This window comes from Lepidochelys kempii, chromosome 16 (assembly GCF_965140285.1).
Source record: "Lepidochelys kempii isolate rLepKem1 chromosome 16, rLepKem1.hap1, whole genome shotgun sequence".
Taxonomy (NCBI): Eukaryota; Metazoa; Chordata; order Testudines; family Cheloniidae; genus Lepidochelys; species Lepidochelys kempii.
In genome coordinates, this window is record NC_136395.1 from 25,009,270 (window position 1) to 25,031,947 (window position 22,678).

General features: G+C 49.8%; 1 protein-coding gene across 1 annotated transcript in view; it reads right to left on the reverse strand.

Moving 5' to 3' along the window:
* Positions 1-22,678, reverse strand: part of LHX6 (LIM homeobox 6) — a 42,660-nt gene that overhangs the window by 4,967 nt on the left and 15,015 nt on the right. Inside the window, exons 4-8 of the mRNA XM_073314417.1 lie at positions 14,514-14,734; positions 5,942-6,042; positions 5,753-5,848; positions 2,965-3,139; positions 1,056-1,159 (exon numbers count right to left, since the gene is read on the reverse strand). Coding sequence (XP_073170518.1) covers positions 1,056-1,159; positions 2,965-3,139; positions 5,753-5,848; positions 5,942-6,042; positions 14,514-14,734 — 697 coding nt within the window. The remainder of the gene's footprint in view (positions 1-1,055; positions 1,160-2,964; positions 3,140-5,752; positions 5,849-5,941; positions 6,043-14,513; positions 14,735-22,678) is intronic.

Consider the following 22,678-nt stretch of genomic DNA (forward strand, 5'->3'; position numbering starts at 1 on the left):
CAGAGTGACTGTTTTAAAACGGTGAGTAGCATTTGGGACAGCCCTGTACCCTCAGCATCTGATCCTGAGACATTTCTTAAGCAAGTAGTTTAAGTGGCAAGTAGTTTAATTGAAACCAGTTGCATGACCTGTACGAGTAGGGTTTGTGTGTGTAAGGCCATCAGAACTGTTTATCAAAGAGTTTGATAATCCAGGGCTGCCAAACAAAATACTGAATGCTTAGAAAGGACAGAGCTCAATGTCTTCAGAAATGGGTGCTGAAAGCTGAAACCAACGGGAGCTGAACACCCCAGGCTTTTGAAAATCAACCCACCATTGAATTGCCTAAATAAAGCTTAGGAGCCTAATTTTAGATGCATTTTTGAAAGTCTTGGCACTAGGTAAAATGTTTATTTGAACAGTAAGCCACACACCGAACATGGTCAGTGTTCAGTTGAACCACACTGGTTCATATCCAGTAGTTTTCTGTTATTGTTTCGAGACACAGTAGCCTAGTATTTAGGGTTGGAGGGTTTTTTTTTTTAGTGATGCCAGAGAGTCTCCAGGAGCATTTCTCTTTCATGTTAACTCATGGAAAACTGAAAGGTCGTGGATGGCAAAGGCCTTCTCTACTCAGAGTTAATGTGAATGCCCATTCACCACAAACCACATGGAAAGCTGGGTAATGAAGCATGAGAAAATGCTCATTACTACACGGAAAGGGAAGAGACCAAACAAATGGGTGATGGTGGATCAGGCAGGACGAATCAAAATACTTCAATAAGTCTAAGTGCAACAGCCCAACACATCACAAGAACACCAGGGGCTGAAAGACATACAGACAAAGGACATTTTGTCAGTGGTTGGTGAGTAAATCAAGGGTCACCAGCCATGGGGACAGTAGGGATGAGCTGATAGCAGCTGGGGAGATATTTGGATGAAGGAGGGATGTTGGTGGCACCAGGAAATAGCTTTCATCTGACAACAGGCAGCACGAGGCTGTGGCAATTATATTATACACAACTTTACTACAATTAATGCTTGGACTCCACGCCTGGAACAGGGACTACATTTACCTTCTCACCCCTATTAGATAGTGGTCCTTCCATGTCTGCTTTGAGGTGCACTGGTGGAGCAGTGTAGGGAAGTCTACAGTGCACTTGCCCACACTGTACCTGACCTGTGAATGAGAAGAGGGCTTCAGCCTCTGTGACCTTCAATCAATTATTCTTTGTGCCAGAACTAAATTAGTTGCCATTATGCTATAAACAACACACACACCCCCTCTAGGCTAGGCAGCCAGGATACTGAGCAAGACATTGATCCGGACTGAGTAGTAGGAGGAAAGTCCAGGAAGAGTAACTTGGACATCCTTGCTTTGTTTCCAGCATACTGATGCTTAACAAAAATTAGCTTCTATCAAGGTGCATATGGATCAAAAGAGAGGGGAGAAAACCTTCAGATTTTCTTAAAAGCAAAATGATCCAGTGAAGTCATTGTACCCACGTTAGCAGCCCATTAATGAAGTGGGTGTTCTGGGACCGACCATTCACAAATGATTAATCAGCACTTAGAAGGATAGGAAGAAAACTTCTGATCCCATTCATGGGAACAAGACCACTCCATCTCCAAATTAAGTAATAACTACAGGGTCATTAGCCATCGTCTGCAATTTACAAGGAAAATGGAAGGAGGAATAATGACCAACAACGTGAAGCCAATACAATGACCTCAGCTGAGGATGACTGATCCTATTGAAAGACCATAACTAGGACTTCTCCTTTATCCATTCCCTTCTCCACCTCTCTGATTCTCTCCACCACAGCTGGCATTAAGCTCTTTGGTCTGCTCGGCTGAATAGACCCTTCAGAAAGCTCCAAAGGCCAGAGAGTTTTTCCAGGGGCCTTTTCTCTATAGGGAATCAGGCGCTCCCCTGACCATGGTCCACAATTAATAAGACGTCAGACCTGCAAAGAAGAGTATCTGCACCATTTGTGCACTGTACGTTCACAAGGAAGTTCTTGATGGCGGATATCTATGCAATGGCACCATTAACTTCTTTGAACAGACCTTCTCTTGCTACAAAGCCCTTACTTTCCCCAGTAGCAGGGTTGCCAACTTTCTACTTGACCAAAACCGAACCCTTGCCCCACCCCTCCTCCGAGGCCCCACCCCCACTCACTCCATTCCCCCTCACTCACTCACTTTTCACTGGGCTGGCCCAGGGGGTTGGGGAGGTGGTGAGGTCTCTAACTGGGGGCCAGAAATGGGGAGTTCAGGGTGCAAGAGGGGGCTCCGGGCTGAGGCAGGGGGTTGGGATGCAGGACAGGGTGAGGGCTCCGGCTGGGGGTGCGGGCTCTGGTGTGGAGCCAGAGATGAGGGGCTTGGGGTGCAGGAGGGTGCTCCACGCTGTGGCTGAGGGGTTTGGAGTGCGGGAGGAAGCTCCAGGCTGGGGTGTGTGGGGGAGTGCAGGCTCAAGCTGGGGATGCAGGCTCTGGGGTGTGAGGCCGGGGATGAGGGGTTTGGGGTGCAGGAGGGAGCCCCGGGTTGGGGGCAGGACTCAGGGTTGGGACACAGGCTTACCTTGGGCGGCTCCCAGTCAGTGGCACAGCAGGGCTAAGCCAGGTCTGGCTCCTAGGGGGATGTGGAGGTGTGGGGGGGTGGCAGGAGGCTCCGCGTGCTGCTCTCACCTGCAGGCACCGCCCCCAGCTCCCATTGGCCCCCCGCCTAGGAGCCAGACCTGCTGGCCACTTCCAGGGCGCAGCCCGGGGCCGGACATGTAGGGACTAGCCTGTCTTAGATCCGCAGGACCGCCAACCAGACTTGCAACAGCCTGATCAGAGGTGCTGACTGGCGCCACTAGGGTCCCTTTTCAACTGGGTGTTCTGGTCAAAAACTGGACACCTGGCAAGCCTACCCAGCGGGCCCATCTCCCTTTCTGCCCCCGCCACGTACACGACACCACGTGGTGTGGTTGACACTTACTCTCTATGTATCCGTGCAGGGTTACCATCCTGGCCCTCTCGGGGCTGCTAAAGGGAGAGTAGTGGATGTCATCAGAAAGCGACGAAGGGATCCGGGACTGGGGGGCTCCAGAAGGCGGCACCGTGTGCTGAGGTGTGTGCTTTTTATGGCGCGCTCTGCAGTTTTGAAACCAAACCTGCAACGCCAACAGAAACCAAACCATTTGGGTCAAGCGAGATCTGCACTGAGATTTGATCGATCACAGAGACCACAACAGACCTGGGGCTTCCTTAGAATTCTGTGCATGGGGAAATCTTCCCTCCACCACGCTGTGCTGACCTCGCTGCCTTTATTTTATATGTTAGAGCAGAAGTTTCAACGCCGTGAAGCATGAGCGTCAGGGCTCCTTGGCTGCATTTTTACTATTAATTTGCCTTGGCTCATGAAATGACACAATCCAGCTTTAATGCAATGATGAACCTGTTGGGCTTGATGCTGGAATCACTGCGTGAAATTTCATGGCCTGTGTTATACAGGAGGTCAGACTAGATGATCATAAAAGGTCTCCTCCGGCCTTAAAATCTACCCATTTTTAATGGACAGCTACCAACTGTTATCTTGGTCTTTCGGTGCTCAGAACCAAGCTCAGTGGAAGCACTTGGTAGCAATATTGTAACATCTTAGGAAGTTCCCCTAGCATGTTCCTGACCAGGACTTTGGAACAATCAAATAAAAAGACGTTCCCCTTTGCCAAGGGTCCACCCCGGGTTTCACACGGAGTCCAGTGCATGCCGAGACAGGACGTTGTGTGTGTCTCTTCACTGCAGAGTGAACATGGGCGATTGGCACGAACATCTGAGCTCCCAGGTTAGCCTAGCCCTGCCTGAGTTTAGCGGCCTCCCTGGCGCTGCACTCACCTGTGTGTGTTCCTAGAACTTCTGGGGGCGCATCCCAGAGTCCTTTGTGCTGCAGCAAGCTGAGCCACTCTATGAATCCTCCCCAGTGAGTCGGGGGGAAACCTGTCTTCTTGTCTTTCTGGGCACACAGGGAGAATTGTGGGAAGGCTTTGGAGGACTATCATACTTAAGTGCTTCACTGCAAAGCGAGTGAGTTACCATTGTGACTGAAAGCCTCACTCAGACTCAAGGTTTGTGTGTGCATGCGGGGGGGGGGGGGAAGAGGCATTGGGGCAATGCCTGGGTTAACTCTGCAGTGGAGACAGACTCATACTGTACAGCCAGGCAGTACAGACCGGTCCAATGAAACCAATAGGTGTGTATCTCATTGCTTGGATTAAAACAACACCCAGTAACCTCTGGCTGTAGTTAGGATGCTGAATCCTGCTTTTTCTGCTACAGTAAGATACACGTGAATGGCCATTTTTTAAAAAGTGCTAAAGTATTAATTTTATTTCTTCCTTTTTAATTTTTTTCAGAGGTAGGTCAGAGTACAAATGTTCCATGACTCTGAGAAACCCTCTCTCTTTGGTGGAGAATGTGGATATTGGATCACAGAGAAGGAAACATAAGTGTTTCACACAGGATTATGCTTGACAAATTGTTTCCTGATGAAAGGTCCTTTTTTAGAAAAAAAAAATCTGCACATGCAATTGCCCAATGTATAGTCCACTTGGTCGATAGAAACTTATTATTGGTCTTGGGGTTATTAAAGAGCCCTGTAACTGAGGTTTGAGCTAGATTTCATCCTACTAGACATTTAAATTTGCCTTTGGCCAGGCAAACATGGATGAAAGTCACAGGTTTGTTTTAGACTTTCAGGTTTTTCTTACATGCAAAAATAAGTCAGTAAAACATTAAAGCTGAGAATATAAATGCACAAGAGGGACAGGATGTTCAAGGTGAGATTCCTACAGGAACTGTACTTACTGCTTGCATAGGCAATGCTACTACTTAGCTGTTATATAGAGCTTTTCATCCGTAGATCTCAAAGTGCTTTATAAAAGACGTCAATGCCATCATCCCCATTTTACAGATGGGGAAACTGAGGCACATAGCAGTGAAGTGACTTGCTCAAGGTCACCCACCAGGCCAGTATCACAGCCAGGAACAGAATCCAGCTCCTGTGCTCTACCCACTGGGCAGCATTTCTATCTTACTCTCTATCATTATTACCTTCACTGCCTTGCTGCACAATATATACAGTGCACCCTCACTGTGATGGCTTTTGCAATTTCCTTACATATTTTCCTCATGGCTGTTGAAGTCCCTCCCACGTTCATTTGAAAACCTCACCCTTAATGTTTTCCAATGTTTCACCTGGGCTGCTCCTTGCTATCATTCTATTCAATGAAATGCACTGAACAGCTAAAGTTTCTTCGTATTGAGGAGTGTTTGTTCTTGGTTGTCTGGACAGATTTTCAATGACAAGGTAAAGTGGTTGGTGCCAGTATTAAAAGCAACTCCCCCCCCTTTAATATATTTGCACTGGCTTGGAGCTAGACTTCTTTGATTATACAAATTTGAAAAGAAAGAAGAGAAGGGAAAGGGGAGGAAAGAGTGGGAAAAGGGAGAGGGCGGGTGGGGGGGAGAAGAACAGTGCTGGTACAATTAACGGACTCTGCAATCAAACACATGCACCTTGGAGCCACCACTTGCTAGATCCAGCTAATCCAGCGTGGCAGTTCCTAGCAGTGACTCAGCGATGGTCACTCCTACCATGCGTAAGACGACTGTGGAGATTTAGGCTAGTGATTCCCATGAATCTCAATGTGGCAAAATCCCCAGTACAGCATGGCACTAAGTAACACTGCAAAGCATCAGAAGAGCAGAGCTTCTCCCCCGACCCTTACCTGAATGACTCTCCTACTAAGTCCTGTCATATCTGCCAATTTCTGAAGGGTCTGTGCATCTGGGTTGTTATCCTGAGCAAACTGGGCCTGCATGACCTAGGGCAGATGGACACAGGGAGAACAGTCACCTGGACTCATCCAGCAACGTAACCCTACTCCAGGCAGAACCCCACGCCAAGGCCACTTTACCTGCAGCTGCTCCGCGGTGAAGGATGTCCGCGCTCTCTTTGCTGGTTTGGGTTGGCTGTCTTGCTCAGACGGGACCGCTCCTTCTAGTGTGATCCCATTGCCTGCAGGGAGAGAGGACAGTTCTGAGCACACATCTCTATGGTTTGTGGCTCAGTCTGTTTGCACATGCGGTTGCTGTATATGGTGGAATGCCAGTTAGAGCCCACTTACAGGAACCCAGAACCAGTCGTCTAAGAGAAGGGGATTTTCTCATACAGCCGGAGCAGAATTAACCCCCTCCCCATATGACTGTCTGGGGAGGTCACTGAAAACAGGAGCTTGCCCAGTAAGGGAGAGTTTTGGGTTGACGGGATTTGGGCTACTAGTTATTTTAGGTCATGCAAAGTGATTCAACTCCCCGGGACCTGACGCAGTGCCCCATTATTCAAGTCAGCTCCCATTGCAGAGCATAGGAGCTTGGCCCGACTGCAGGATCAGGCCCTGACCTCGATGCACAGCCCAAGCTGGGGAATTCAGGAGGAGCGTGGGAAAGAGAAAGAATCAGGGCTGGAGCAGTCACTGCACCTCTAGATCTGCTCCAAGCAACACAGACCCTGTTGCCCAGCCTCGCGCCGGAAGCCCCCACAGAGCTGGGTTCCCTGGCATACCAGGGCTGTGCACTTCCTGCCTGCTCCCACGTCCCCAACCCTGGGTTTTGGCTCCCCTGCAAGGCCTCACAAGGGGACAGGATTCCCCCACCCCCGGGTGTTTAACATGTGCAGAAATCATGCGCTTGCAAAGCTGAGTCCTGCGTTAGCTACTGATCGTGGCTGGCAATTAGCACAAGCACCAGCTGCAATCTACAGCCAGGGGGAGACATTTCCCTTCCAGCAGGTGCCGAGTGTTTCCTTTTGAGGAATATGAAGTTCTGTGGTTCAAACAGGTCTCGAAGCAGCATCCTGCCAGGGACGTTAGCAAGGCAGGTCCTCTCCTCCTTGATTAACATCTCTCTGAAACGTGGCCCCTATTGCCAAGCACCTCACAAGATTTATCCTCCCAACAACCTGCCAGGGCTGTTATCCCCACCGTACAGAGGGGGATGGAGGGCACAGAGACACGAAGTTACTTGCCCAAGGTCACACGCAATCTGTGGAGGAGCAGGGAACTGAACCTCAGTCCCCTAACGTAAGAGCGGACATTCTGAGTCAGACCAATGGTCCATCTAGACCAGGATCCTGTCTTCCCACAGTGGCCAATGCCAGGTGCCCCAGAGGAAATGAACAGAACAGGGCAATAATCCCCTGTTATCCGGTCCCAGCATCTGGCAGTCAGAGTCTTAAGGACACCCAGAGCATGGGGTTGTGTCCCTGTCCATCTAGGCTAATAGCCATTGATAGATCTATCCTCCATGAACTTACCTAGTTCCTTTTTGAACCCGGTTATATTTTTGGCCTTCAAAATAACCCCTGGCAAGGAGTTCCACAGGTTGTGCATCATGTGAAGAAATACTTCCTTATGTTTGTTTGAAACCTGCTGCCTATTAATTTTATCAGGTGACCACCTGGTTCTTGTGTTAAGTGCAGAGGTAAATAACACTTCCTTGTTCACTTTCTCCATACTACCCATGATTTTATAAACCTCTGTCATGTCCCGTCACGTAGTCAGCCTGCAACATTAATGTTGGCACTAAATAGTTTGAATAACTCCTGCACCAGCTTTGTATGGGCTGGCAAGTTCCCAACAGAGCGACACCACTTAGCACTGATGATCTCAACTTGGCACCAGCAGGCGTCTTTGCACCGTCTCCTCCAGCCCCAGGAACAGTTCTGATTTATCTAAGGCTAGTGCCTAAGAACCCCAATCAGGATCCGTTGTGCTAGGCGCTGTACAAACAATATAAAAAGCAGTCCCTGCCCTAAAGAGATCCCAGTCTGATTAAGACGCAGCACAAGTAGGTGTATCAGGTAACTGGGAGGAAGGGGGCACAGTAACAAGGACAAGCATTTAGATACCATACCAGCCGGTATCGGTAGGCACAGCAGAAGCAGGTCTCTACATTCCGAAGCTCTTGACTCTGAGCACCGAATCCAGGCCACATGGAAGTCATTCGGGATCAGCCTGGCCCTGGATGTTTTGCTTCCTTGCAGTACCTATAGCTCCTGTGCCAGCCTGGCCCAGGTGCTGGCACTAACTATGGGCGGCCCAAAGTCAGAACCAAGCCCCAGACGCTTGCCCAGTGGCGACCCTGCAGTGCCGTACTGGAGAAGTGCTGCCCGGCTACAGCTGCTGTCCTTCAGCTGAGACACTCCAGCAAGGGCCATGCCGCTCCTCCCTGCTGACTGTCCAGCGGGAGGATAAAGGTCTCCTGGCACTTTCAGAAGGATAAACCCTGAATCCTGGGCAACATCCCCTCCGTCAGTGAGCAGGTTCTAGTGCTCCTGGCTGTTGCTTCAGGTATAATCATTACCCCACTGCAATCCACGGGCAGCATCTACTGTAACTTTTCAGTTTGCAAAGTCCTTTGGAATCACTTTGGTAGTTCTGCTCTGCTGATTAAGGTGGGACCCACCACAACAAGAAGGCTCAGTGGGGAGAAAAAAAATTGGGGTCGGAAAAGTCCTCTTTGTTAGCTCTCCTGGAAACCTGAACATTGTAATGAGTTAAGCGAGTGCCGAGAAACACTTGGGGCGTGTCTCGTGAAGGAGATGTGGCTTTACTGACAGATAGCCAAGTCCCCAGCTACACAGCAGAGGAGTCCCTGTTTGGGGGTCTCAGGGTGAAATTCCCCAGCATACTTACACACCACTCGAGTCCCACTGAAGTGTAAAGTGGGGTGGGAGTGGAGGACATTCACGCTGCCAGCACGCAGGAATCGCACCATCCATTGCCCCTGCCCTGCACTAGCTCTCTGGCTAAAACTAGTCATTTCCATGGCTAAAAGACTATTTTTGCCATGTAAGTAGTTTGTGGGGGGGTCTTTCCAGCTACTTCTGTCCCCCAAATCCTCCTTCCATGCGAAGAATGTAAACCCCTCAGTTCTAAAGTCTGGATCTAGGACTCCTACAGTGAGCAGTGAATAAGACCTGTGGTGTTGGTCATCTGGGTTCCCTGCCCTCCCCGGCCATTGTGGGGTGCTTTTCTGTGGGGTATTTCCCAGGAGATATGCAGCTAAACCACTGCAATGAGGAAAACAGGAGAGGAAAAGGATATTGTGCGTTTGATTCATGCACGTTCAGCCAGAATCAGTTTGCGTCTGAAATACAGAACCAGGCCGTGCCTTGCCAGGGCCCACCCGGACACAAAGAGCTTTAGGGAGTGGGCCTAGGGCATGAGGTCACGTCAGGCCCCTGGGGAATATTAGAACCTTCATCTTTCACAAAGTCCTGGAAACGGCACCCACTATAAGACCTGCTTCTACGAAGTGATTCCTGAGTGCAGTGCTCCCTCCAGGGTCCTCAGGCACACTAGGGCTGGCCGTGCTCAGACTGGGTGGGTGCCTGAAGCGGGGTTCAGCAGCTCCCCCTTCCCTGCACCAGGAGCGGTTTGCTTTGTAGGCTGCACCAGGCTGTGATTGTCTTGGCCCACACTGAAGGGCTTTCTCAGCCAGTTTGACTTGTTCCTATAGGATGATGAATGGGATTCAGGCTTCAGCAACATCTGTTTATTTTTCTTATACATAAAACCTCATGTGCAGAAGAAATTGCTTTGCAATTACTGGGGTGGGGGAAATGTGTGGCCCTCTGCAATTCTCCAGACGTTGCTCCTCTCCACACCTTTCCCATCCTCTCCTCAGGGTTTCCTTGTTTGGTTCCAGTGCAGGAAACGCTGGCTTTAAGCTGCAGAATCATGCGGCATAGCCGCTCCGCCCAGCTGCCACTGGGCTGCCTCCTGCTGCTTGCCCTGCATGGCTGGTGTGATCTCCCTTTGGGAACAACCACCCTGTGCCTAAGCGGCAGGAGAGAGACAGCATCTCAATTGGTGTAAACTGGGGAAGCTCCAACCACTCCATTTACACTAGCCAGAGAGCCAACCCATTCATACCGGCTGGGGATCACAACGTTCAATACCCCCATGTCAGGGGAAGTGGCATCTTCCCCCTGCAGCCCCCTTCCCACCAAGAGCTAACCCTAGCAAACACAGCAGCACACCCGCATTGTTAAGAGCGGCGCTGTACCCCAGGCGTCGGTCTGCCATGTGGACTGACGTCCCGCAAACAAGCATCCCAGAGTCAGGACCCTCCCAGGCGGATTTGACATTTTGTTTTCATCTCGTTGCTTAAACCTTGTAAACACTCTCTGATTGTTTTCATGTCATTCTGGGTAATCGTTTCCACATGCAGCCAAGGATGGTGCACCACATTCACGTCTCTCAACAGCGCATCCGCCCGAGTTAAACACACACCGGCCTCCCCAGCAAACAAAAATAAGAATAGTACTTAGCACTTCGGCAGTGCTTTCATCTGCAGAGAGCTCTGATGTTAATTAGAGGGTAATAAATGGCAGGGGAAGGCACTGGGGACAAGACTAGCTCCCCCATGTGAAATTCTCTTATTTAAACTTCTCTTCCCTCCTCCCCCTTTCTCCTCAGCCTCTTCTGTGCTCCAAGAGTTTGGTGGAAAGATATGAGAGTCCATGATCTAGGCAAGAAACAAGCACCCTGTGAGCTCTCCTGATCACTCCTAGTCCAGTCTAGTAACGATCCTTGCACGCAGCTCTCCCACACAGTCTCTTTGTTAGCATTAGCCCTTTGGTCTCCTGCCTAACTGCAGCCCACAGAATAGCCTTAGTTTGTGCAGCACTAGGGAGGCCCCAAGGTTCTGCCCAGGCCAGGAGAAATTGTCACCCTAGGAGAAAATTAAGCTTCATTAAAAACCACTGTAGCACAATGCAGTTTGAATCACGTAATTGAGCTAAATGAATCTGCTTTGATAAGCAGGCAAGAACTCCAACACCATCCCTCAGAAAAACAGGCCAGCTGCATGAGGCCACGTGTGGAAACAGGAGCAAGGGTAGGCCATGATTCCCGACTCACCCACCTGCACTGTACCATGGAAAGCATTCCTCCCAAAAGGGTCTATTAAACCTTTACCTTTGCAGAAAAACCCAAGTGCGTCTCTCCGTCTCAGTACAGAGATAGCAGCCAGGGCTGGAGGAGACCTACCAGACTGAGCCACACAGAACTCGACAGATAAGATACATGGGGCCAGATCCTCTGCGGAGTCAGTCCCACTGAAGTCAAGGGGCTGCGCCATTTACACAGCTGGGGTCTGGCCATTGCTCGCCAGAAGGTGAAACAGAAGTGCTCTCAAGGCGTCTCAGTTCAGAGTCAGACACTCTGCAAGCACCGGCCACAGGCCTGCTGCTGTGCCCTGTGAGACTGACCAACCTGCTTTCACAGCCTGCTTTTATCACAACCTGTCTGTGTCCAGTGGCACCCTGGAAGGGCTCAAGCAGGGTTTCGAAAACCTTCATGTGACTCCCTGCACCCGACAGCACCTCCTCTGAGCCATTCGTATGGGAATAATGTTCTGTCAGCCTCATGACAGGGGTTTAGCTTCAAATGAGCATTTAGATCACAAAGCAATTCCTGCACCCTGCTGATTCCTGGGACCGTTCCTTCTCCCCTTTCAGAAGGCCACCTTCACAGGTGGTAGGTCTTCTCCAGTAACAATTTCTCTGGCAGCACAATGACTCTGCAGGCATCTACACCTCACTCCACACAAGCAGTCAAATAACAAAAGCAAACATTCAGCAGGCACCAGGCCACGCCGCAGTTTGCAGGGACAGACACTCAGCTCCCATGCTGGGGCAAGAGGAGAGGACAGTCCCAGATTCAGCATCAGGAGAGGCAGTTGCTGGGATTGGCCAGGGCTCCCTGGGGGCACTAGGGCCCTGGTAGAGATGCTGCCACTGACCCCTGCCGTCTTCGTCTTGACTAATGATAAATCCCTTGTAATGGCATAAGCACTCGTTCACCTCCACCCATTCTATTGGCCAGGGACACTGTGATGCTCACGTTATGGGCCTCACATCTAGCTAGCTTTCCCAGGGCATTTCCACCGGCCTTTCTGCATCCAGACCAATGCGTTACAAATGGCTTCTGGCTGTGAGAATACTACTGGCTTATTTGTGATAACTGCAACGTGCAGCACCACCTGAAGACAATGCTGTGGGCAATTCTCCCCAGCCACCCGAGAGGGACGGTGTTCTTTGTCTCACTGTATAAATGCTAACTATTATATGCCCGTATTTTCTCACATAGCTGCGTTATCGCCTAACCCTCAATATGCCACATAGATACAGAATGTCTGAGACTGGTTTTTTGCACACGTAATTGTACATGTCTGTCAGCTGGGCACTAACAAAGCACAGCTCGGCCCCTCCCACTCCGAAATGCCCGGCCAAGGAACAGTGCATCAGCTCTTACTGAGTTGAGAAGCTGAGGAAAAAAGCAGGACAGTGCTAGGCTCTCTCTGGCATTGTGAGCTTGCGTCCTCTCCAAAGCGTTCTAGACCCTTCACCAAAAACTTTGGCGCGAAAGCAGTTTAGATGGCTCAATCAACACCAGGTTTAATGGCAATAACCTGTAAAATTGCCACAGGTTCAGGGACGCAGACGGTGTCCCTGACCTGACACTCGGCTCACGCCCATGGCACAGTCACAATGAAGCTTAAAACCCAGGATATGCCACCTCAGCAGCTCGCCCCATGGCACAGTTACAATGCAGCGTCTCACAAGACTTGCTGACTTCAAGGTGAACTCACCAGGGACCCAAATCCTAAAGCTGAATGTCATCAGACTCCAAACATCCCAAGTCACCCACCGACCAGCTGTGCGTAATGCACGAGAGCTAGGGACGGTGCTCAAACAATCCAACTTTTCAACCCTTGGGCCTTTCATTTGACTCCCCACATGGCCAGCTCCTCCACATCATCCATGCCGAACTTCGCCATTCCCACGAGAGCCTCTTCCACCCCAGCCCCCGGCATCTCACAGTCCAGCTGCCTTGTTCATTTCCAGCAGCCAGTTCTTACTGTATTTTATTGGTATAAAATATAAACACCAGCACTCTCCAGCCCTGAGTGCAGTCCAGCCCCGCACTGCCCTGTGTTCGATTAGCTCAGCCAGTTGGGTTCTTTCTGTGTCCATTTGAATGTTGCCACTCAGGAAGAGGGAGCTGGAATTAGTTCAAGGGGAAGGGAGCTGCTCAGTTTTGCATTTGACCTCTGCTGCTCCCTGAGAGGTGTGGGACTTGATTGAGAAACCAGATCCTTGCTGTCTCGCTCTCCAATTGTGCTTACAGTAAGGGGAAGGTCAGCGCACAGTCCAGCACAACTGGGAAGTGGCAGGATCCGTGGGAGGGCAGGGCCAGTGGAAAATGAGGGGAATGTTTGGTCTGACTGCCAGGTTTCCCATCTTCTAGATTTATGACTCACCGACTCAAAATCCCTACTGCTTCCTGCCCCGCGTGCTACAACGGGAGACCAGCAAACCCAAGCAACAACGCATCCAATCAAAGCCAAGAGTGGGGCCTCCATTTCCTTGAGAGAGAACTCTCGGCGCCCAGGCCCTCCCGTGCGTTTGGGGGCAGCAGAGCTGAGAGAATGACAGCACCACCCCTCCCCCCTGCCTAGTGCTACCACGAAATCTTTGCCAGATTAGGCCCCTCAAGGCTCTTCCAGGACCTCAGTCACCACTTTGGATCCTGCTGGGCTCCTGGTAGCCTAGGGAAACGTCTGCCTCGGGCCTCCTATTGGAAGGCCAGGGAGGAGGAGAACAAAGGGCTTGTTTTGCTCCCGGGTGGCACCTAGACACGTCACCTACACACAGATAGAGCCCCAGGGCAGTTGGGAAAAGCGGCAGCAGTGGGAGGCTCCAAGGCAGGAGAAGAGGCAGCAGACAGCATGGGGCGGCTGTTCGCAAGGGGCAGCCACTTCTCACCCAGAGCAGCAGCAGCTGCATGGAGCTCAGCGCTGCCGGGGGTACAGAAACTAGCAAGGCGAGTGGGAAACAAATAGGTTAAATTGGCCATGCCACCCCAGTGGGAGGTTTAACCCTGTGGAGACTGTGGGCACGTCTCTGCAGAAACTGGAAAACACCAGGGCTCTAAAGCAAAGGCTCAAACTCTGCCCTGGGGCACACACAGGCCCCCGTCCATTCCGGACGCATCTGAGGGTGGAATTTTGCCCACAGAGAACTTGCCCACCAGGGATGATGAGGTTGGTGTTTGCTGCCATCTGGACTGCCCAGCTTTCTAGGTAAGCCTCATCCAGCCAGGGTTGCTGGAACAATTTGTATAGTGGGGGTGCTGAGAGCCAATGAACCAAACTGCAAAGCCTGTATATGAGGGAAACCACTTCAAGCCAGGGGGTCCAGCAGCACCCCCCGCTCCCAGGGGGTCCAGCAGTGGGCTGTTTGAACTGGCCCTAGCATCAATGCACACAGAGATGGGCTAGCACCATGGCTTAGTTACCTAGTAAAGGAACAGGAGGGGAAGGCGGGGAAAATCCGCTTATTCGGCCATTCTACTAACATGGAGGGTGACATTCTCAGGAGAGAGCAGTGCCAGCGAGTATCCCGGAGGGTCTGCATACCATTTTCAGCTGCTCGCTTGAGGTTCTCTATCATTGTGTCATAGTGAATCCGGCACAGCACTTTCTCTTCCACCAGGCCAAACTCCTCGCCAGTAGACAGCTGCCTTTTACAGGAGAAGCAGGCAAAGCAGGCAAGATGGTAGGCATTGCCGCGGGCTCTCCTTACCCAGTCGCTGGCATAGATCTGCCTGCCGCAGCGGGCACACTTTGTACCAAATCGACTGGAAAAAAAAAACAAACACAGAGAGAAAGGGTGAGAACTAAGACAGGCTGCCGCACCGTGATTGTCATTCATCTGTATGACGCCCCACCAGCATCAGTGGGGCAGGCCACACAGACACAGGCTCAGAGACAGTCCTTCCCTCAGAGAACTCGTGCTCTAAACAAACCAGAGGAAGGGTGGGAGCGGAAAGCGATGCCCAGAGAAGCCAGCTGACTTGCACACAGGAGGTTAGCGGCATGGCTCTTGACTCCTGGTCAGTGTCTTACTGCCTCCCTGGATTGTTGCGAAGGGATGGCTCTAAATACAGGCCAGCTGCACACGGACTGGAGTGAACACCACTTACCTAGCTGTGTGCAGCGTTATTGTCACCGTGACAGTCCCAGGACAAGGTGGGGGGAGGTGCAATACCTTTTATTGGGCCAACTTCTGTGGGGGAGAGAGACAAGCCTGAGAGCTTACCCAGGCCAGACCTGAAGAAGAACTCTGTGTAGCTCGAAGGCTTGTCTCTCTCCCCTACAGAAGTTGGTCCAATGAAAGATATTCCCTCCCCCACATTGTCTCACCGCTGACATAGGCCTTATCACTCAGCACTGTGCCACGGGCGCGCCCAGACGCCACGGGCAACAGGGTCAGAGAAATCCTTGAGCTAATAACCGTTCATGCTGCATTAAGCCAACCAACCAAAGCAAAGGTCCAGCAGATAGATTTGTTTTGGGGTCCCACAGCCATTAGTAGAGAGGAGAGAACCCCACGTGTATTCATCTGTTAAGAATTCACGAGAAATCTCAGCCCCCTCCCCAGGAGAAGAGGTCCACCACGGACACTGGCCATCTCAGCTGAGAGGCCAGGGATGAGCCACGGAGAATGAATTCTCCCCCCCGGTCAGGGTTAGGTGCACTGCCCGTGAGGGGCAGCATTTATGGTACTACCTGGGCCACCCCTGTTCTGGGAGCGAGTCCTTTATCCCCCAGGTGCCAAGCCAGCACCTTTCAGCACATTCACTGCAAAGAAAGGAGCTCAGAAGCTAGAGGAGGTGGAATGTTGGAGGCTTTGAGAGCCCTGTCCCGGGGGATCGAGTAGGGCAAATGCATCTGGCATTCAGAATAGTCTGTACCACCTGCTGGGAGCAGGGGATTCCCAAAGCATTCGGTGTTGGCCCAACTCTGCTCTCATTTAAATAAATGGGAATGAAGCAGAGTGTTTTGGAAAATACCTTCCCCCCCCCACCACCACCATGGTGAAATGCTGACCCCATGGAAGTCACAGGGGGTTGCCCACGGCTCCAGTCGGGCCCGGATGTCACCCATCCTGCACACTATCACACAGGCTCCGGTGAGAGTCAGTCTCAGGAAACACTTCAAATTATTAGATCCAAACAGTTTAGTGAGATTTAGAAAGTTCCAGCCCTGAGAAAGCCAAGCAAAAGGGCCAGGCAAGGTAGTGACCTCAATAGGTTTCTTGGGGTCAGAGACTCAGAGGCAGAATCATAGGACTGGAAAGGACCTCAAGAGGTCATCTAGTCCAGTCCCCTGCATTCATGGCAGGAATAAGTATTATCTAGACCATCCCTGACAAGCATTTGTCTAACCTGCTCTTTAAAATCTCCAACAATGGAGATTCCACAACCTCCCTAGGCAATTTATTCCAGTGCTTAACCACCCTGACAGTTAGGAAGTTTTTCCTAATGTCCAACCTAAACCCCCCTTGCTGCAATTTAAGCCCATTGCTTCTTGTCCTATCCTCAGAGGTTAAGAAGAACAATTTTTCTCAGAAGAGAAATAGCATTAAAGGTCTGATCGAAAGCCCACTGAAATCAACTGAAAGATCCACCTCTGGTTTTGGATCAGGCATTTGGATAAGAGTTGAAAGTCCGTCTGTGGCAATTGCCTAACAGATGATAAATTCATAAACAAGCAGTTGCGGTAACGTGGTTAAATGAATCATCTTTCAAGTCTGTGGGCTTTTTATTTTGGTCTTTGTCAATGTGACATTAGGATGGGAAATGTGTAAAGCTGGTCAAAAAAATAGTTGACAACTTTTTTCCTTCTAAATAAGCCGGTTTTATTGAAACTGAAATGTTTCAAAAAAATTTATCCGTTTGGGCTAAAGTTTCCTTGGGAAGGTTTCCCAGGCTCAAGATGGAATTCCTGTGGTGGGGAGGGGGAGAAAGAGAGCCCAGAATAGTCATATTGCCTAGTGGTCGTGACACTCATCTGGGGTGTGGGAGACTTAACCCTGGGTCTCCCACATCCCAGTTGAGTGCTCCAACTACTGGCTTTTCTGGAGTCTGTCTCTCTTGAAAAATTTCAGAAGGTCTGCACTGAAACAACAACATTTTGAAATCTCAAAAATTGTAGCTACATGGAATTATTATATTCCAGCCAGCCCTAGATATTTATTAGAGCCGTTTTCCCCATTCCAGTGAACGGAACCATTTTTTTTCAAATATTATATACATCATTTGCTTTTTTTTAATTTATAAATAAAAGTCTTTTCACTGATAGAGGAAGAAAGTCGGTTGATTAACGTATGCCAAAAATGTCATTTCATGTGATGTCCTTGAAAAGGCAACAAAAGTTCCCCAAGTGCCCTGTGTTCTGGGCTGTACGTCTAGGACTATTCTTCGGTTTATGCAGAACCCAGAACGTCCATTGACATCCATAATGCCTGAGGGGTGCAAGTCTCTGTTGCTTGCAAAGGGTTCTATAGTTTACAAGAGAGAATCAATGTGAAATCCTTAATATACAAATGTCCCATTCAACTCCCCAGAGAACAGGAGACTGTTGGGGGACCATTAAATCCAGCTCGGTGAAGTCCAGTTTGCATTTTCCTTCTGATTTTTTTTCTTTTAAATGCATGTTTATAGTTCTTTAACAAAGTGCAAAAACCAAAAAAAAAAACAAAAAAAAAACCCAGCAGCAATGAAATGATGGAACAGACTATTCTTTGTGACAACAGAGTTAATGTCAGTCCTGAAATTATTCTCATATCAGATAATGTTTCCTTCATATACAGTCTAGAAATATTATTGGGGTGAGTTTTGTTGCCTTTGCCTAAAGCATCAGCAGGAGACAAAGGATACAAGACTAGATGGGCCATCTAAATCCCTGCATTATAACCCCAGTGGAGATCCGGCATCAAATGAACTGCTTGTGTGTTCTGCTATTGCGGTTCCCATTTTTCAATATTTAAATGTGGCAGGTTAGCCATGCCCGAGCTGAGCCAAGCGCTTTTGCTACCAGTCTACCAGCTACAAAGGGCCAAGAAGGTGCAGAATACATTGCTTTGTGTGTATGTCAATTCTCAGTCTCATACATCTGCATAGCTCAAACTTCCTTTCAGTTTTGTTCAACAATCTGAAAACATCTGCTCAGTGTGTAGCGGCAGTCAAAAAAGCAAACAATGTTAGGAACAATTAGGAAAGGGACAGATAATAAACCAGAAAATATCCACATGAGGAGAGATTAAAACAACTGGGACCGTTCAGCTTAGAAAAGAGACGACTCGGGGGGAATACGATAGCAGCCTCTAAAATCATGACTGGGATGGGGAAAGTGAACAGGGAAGTGTTATTTACCCCTTCACATAACACAAGAACCAGGGGTCACCCGATGAAATTCACAGGCAGCAGGTTTCAAACAAACATAAGGAAGTATTTCTTCACACACATTTCTTCACAGATAAATTCCTGGAGGACAGGTCCATCAATGGCTAATAGCAAGGTGGTCAGGGATCCAACCTCATGTTTTGGGTGTCCCTAAACTTTTGACTGCCAGAGGCTGGGTCTGGACAACAGGGGATGGATCATTCAAAATTGCCCTGTTCTGTTCATGCTCTCTGAAGCATCTGGCACTGCCCAAAGTTGGAAGACGGGCTACTGGGCTAGATGGACCATTGGTCTGAACCAGTCTGACCACTCTTCTGGTCTTAATCTGGGATCTGTTTTATTATTGGATCAATTTTTATTCCCAAAGATTTTTGGGAAACAAAAAACCATAAGACACTTGCAAACCCTTCATGTTTCCAGACTCATCTCATGGCTCAGAGCAATTTCAACCATTTCAGCCGTATGATATAAACCGATTGTTAATTTAACTACAACCCTCACAGAGCTACCCCAGACTCACCACCCATCACCTGCACATTGCAAATCCAACCCTGCCCAAACAACCTTTCACACTCTGTGCTGGCTAACGCATTATTTCCAAGTATTCTAATGGCCCACAAGCTCATCGCACTCTCTGGAGCGACTCCACCCACTGTGGTGGAGTTCGTTCCAATTTACACCGGCGTTAGTAAAAGCAGATGCAGGTTCTCAGTGCATGAATACCTGCAGAGCTAGGGTAGAGACACTGGGCTAGTTAGATGGGACAAGACTAGCATCTATTCAAATTACTAATTACGAAACTATATGGGAGGAATAGAAATGTCTAAATTTCCGAGTCTGACCATAGCTGACCAGAAAAAAAACAAGTAGGCTGCCAAGAGAGGACACTTTACGCTGAAGTTGCACAGAGATCTAGCTCACGTACTTCAGCTGGGAACATTGGCTGGCAAGAAGTCAGTTTACAGTTTATATAAAAGCACAAACAAAAGAACTGTGTTAATTTTTTTCTATTCAGAACTACAGATCATTCCTGCAACTTGGATTACTTGGAACAATGTGCTACGTAAACAAGCTTACACACTAAACTGTCGAGAAATAAGGGGAAGGGTCAAGCTTAAGCCAATTAATAACACTCTGTAATGCCAAAAGTCTTAGCCCATCTAATCACACTTCTCCTCCAGAGCGCACAAAGCACTTCATAAAGCCAGGAGAGTTTCATTATCCCATTTCACACATGGGAAACTGAGACAAGGGGTGCTAAAGGAACTTGCTCCAGGCCAGTGACAGAGCCTGAATTCCCTATGCACTGGGAGGCGTTACCATTTGAAATTCAGGCAACTATCCAATCAGTTACCTCCCCTGCTCTGCCCAGCTGCTGAAGCTTAAAGACCACCTGGTGTAATGGTGCAACTCCGGGAAACTGCAGCTCAGAGAAGAAAACCAAAGGCTCAACCCTGCACCCACTAAACTCAAGGAGAGTTTGCCACCGATTTCAGTAGCAACAGGATCGGGCCCCTTGGACTTTTCCACAGATCTGCTGGCTTTTTCTGACCCCCAGCCGAAATTTAGGAGAGGTTTGATTGTGACATTCCTTGCTCACCACAGCCCTGCTTCTCCCCATCCCACCTTAATACTAACTTGACAAAAGCAGACTGGATACTGGGTACAAATATGGGGTACAGAAATGTCTGGCTGTTATTTACCGACGAGGCTCATGCAATCTTTCAGTGATTTAATGCAGTCTGTAGGCCCAATCCTGTTGCCACCAAGACTGACGGTGTAGCATATCAGAATAGGGTAGTATCCCTTTGTATAGTTTGAGAGCCCTCAGTGGTGCTCACTGTGTTCTAGGTTTGTTTAGAAGCCTGCCAGAGCTCCCATGTGTATTCGCAGCCAGACTTCACATGCTGTGTGCAGCTAGTAGCCATGATTATTTGGAGCCCACAGAGCCCATGCATTCATTCCCTCATGTTGTTTGTCATGTAAAGTGACAACAGATGGCAAAACTCTCAGGCACTTCCGTGGTGAGGGAACAGGGTTTAGAAGTTTAAATGAACTTTCCATACCGGACTCCAGCGCTCTGCCAGGCACTCAGCTATTGGGGAGTGACGGGGACTGCTCAACAGATTGACAGACCCTCACACCTTCAAAGGGCTGGCTAGTTACAGTCCCTTCTTCCCATGCACTTACGTCAAGGAGGGCCAAATCCATACACCAGCATACCCCTCTGCAAAGGCCATGCAGCTACATTTCTAAACCAAATCAGAGCCTTTAAAAAAAAAGTCCCCCCCTCCCCCCCCCAAATACTGAGAGAGGGAAGTTTACAGTGCATCAAAGCCCCTGTAAAAATCCCTAGCCTTGGAGAAGCTGCATTCCGGAACAATAGGAAAAACTGTTTGGGCTTTTTTTGTCTGCTATTAGAAATCCAGCACCCTTGGGATCTGAATGGTTCTGGAAATTAGTAATGGAATAGGAGGCCTTTCCCCTCCAGGTCACCCGTCATGGCTGTGGTCAGAAGTAACCAGAAATGATTGGCGTTCAGTCGCCTACGTGGAATGAGTTGGCGGTTTCAGTCTAGCTCCCAACAAACGAGCCCACAACACCCAGCACATTCCCGTGGGGCAGCCCCAGCAGGAAGGGGCAGAATGGAGTGGGCCATGGAGGCTGTACTCCCCTCCTCCGCCTTGAGCGGGGTCGCCTGAGAACAGGGCTGTCGCATGATGGCAGGAGAGGAAACTCGCTCTGTCACTCTCTGTGCTGAACCTGGTCTCTGGATACCGGGCTGTGAGTCTGACACCAGCACTAAGTCGTGTGTGTAAAAAACCCCTTGCTGGGGCTGAGGCCAAATCACCAACTCTCACGCGGCGTGGACGTTGCCAGCCAGCCAAACAGGCTGCTACGGGAAATGCCAGCAGGCCTGTACCTCTGGCGCTGCGGCAGCCCCAAGGACAAGGTGCTTTCTGATCTTCTTTACTAGATCCTTGCTGTAAACAGTGGAATGAAAATAAAATAGAACAAAATCCTCTGGGCATTGTCCTGTTACCGCCTGGGCTCTGGGAGAGCCAGAAAAGGGGACTTGGCTGTAATCGCTGCTCCAGGAACGTCCCGTACAGCATGTGCCGTAAGGCGGAGAATGCCAAGCATTATATAACCACTGCTGCATGGGATTCGTGCCAGCCCCTTGGAGAGGAGATGGGCAGCCATGGACATGCTAGAAGAGGAGGTGAAAGATACAAAGCTGGAGGCTTTCCCAGGCAAAAGCTCATATCCTTCTGATTACAGTCTCAGTCCTGTGTCTCCTCACCCCCTGCCATGTAGCAGCACTGGCTCCGATGGTCTCTTACTGTGTGTAAGAGCTGCTGGGTTGGGTCCAGCAGCACGTGGTTTGTGGCTGGCTGACCACCACAGCTAACAGGAGCTAGACAGCAGTGATGTTCCCAAAGCTCATCTTGGGCTTTGCAAAGGTGGATGCAAGATCTGGCAATAGGAAAGTGCAAACTCCATGTAGAGCCTCCTTTTCCCAGCCGGCTCTCCGCACTCTATTACACAACCCTGCCACGGCGCTTTAAGATGTCTGGGCCAGTTTCTCCCAACACCGTCTTGTTTACTAATTCTCACAGCCCCCTGGGAGGCCGGCAAGATTGTTACCCCATTGTGCAGACAGGGAAAGGAGATTAAAGAGAGCTGCCCAGGCCTCAGTGTGCAGAGCCATCAGTAGAACACGGCATTCCTGGCTGCCGTGATCCATTCTGGGACCTTTCCCTCACCCTGCTGCTATCTGCTGAAGGTGCCTCAGTCCTGGCCTCCAGAAGCTCTGGTGCAACCCAGCCATTTGCCTCAGACAGGGCATTTCTAGACCAACCTACAGTTTAAGACCAGTCCTCCCTGACTGGCAAAGCACCTGAATCCTGCATCTCGTTCGGGGACCCTCACATGTCCTAGAGACTCTGAACTGTGCCAAACATTGTGATGGCAACAGCGACTGTAGGGATTAGGCTGAGACCACCTCATGCATTTTACACGTGACCGAAGTCCGAAGATTGCTAGCCACGGCTCCGCTGCGGGGTGTGGGGCCAACCTCCCAGGGCTTGCTCCGCAGCACAAACAATATGCAGCAGGCTCCATCTGAACCACCTTCTTAGTCCAACTTCTACCCCAAATCACAGAAGAAAACCTCATTTTTCTTGGCTGCAGGGGCCTGCTTCTATTCTCTGAGCGATTCCACCTCAAGGCCCGAGTCACAGGGATGGGAGCCCTTAACTCCTGGCCGGGAAGAACAAATGGTTACCAGTTATACCCGCACATTGCCCTTCCCCGGAGGGGCTCCCAGCCCTT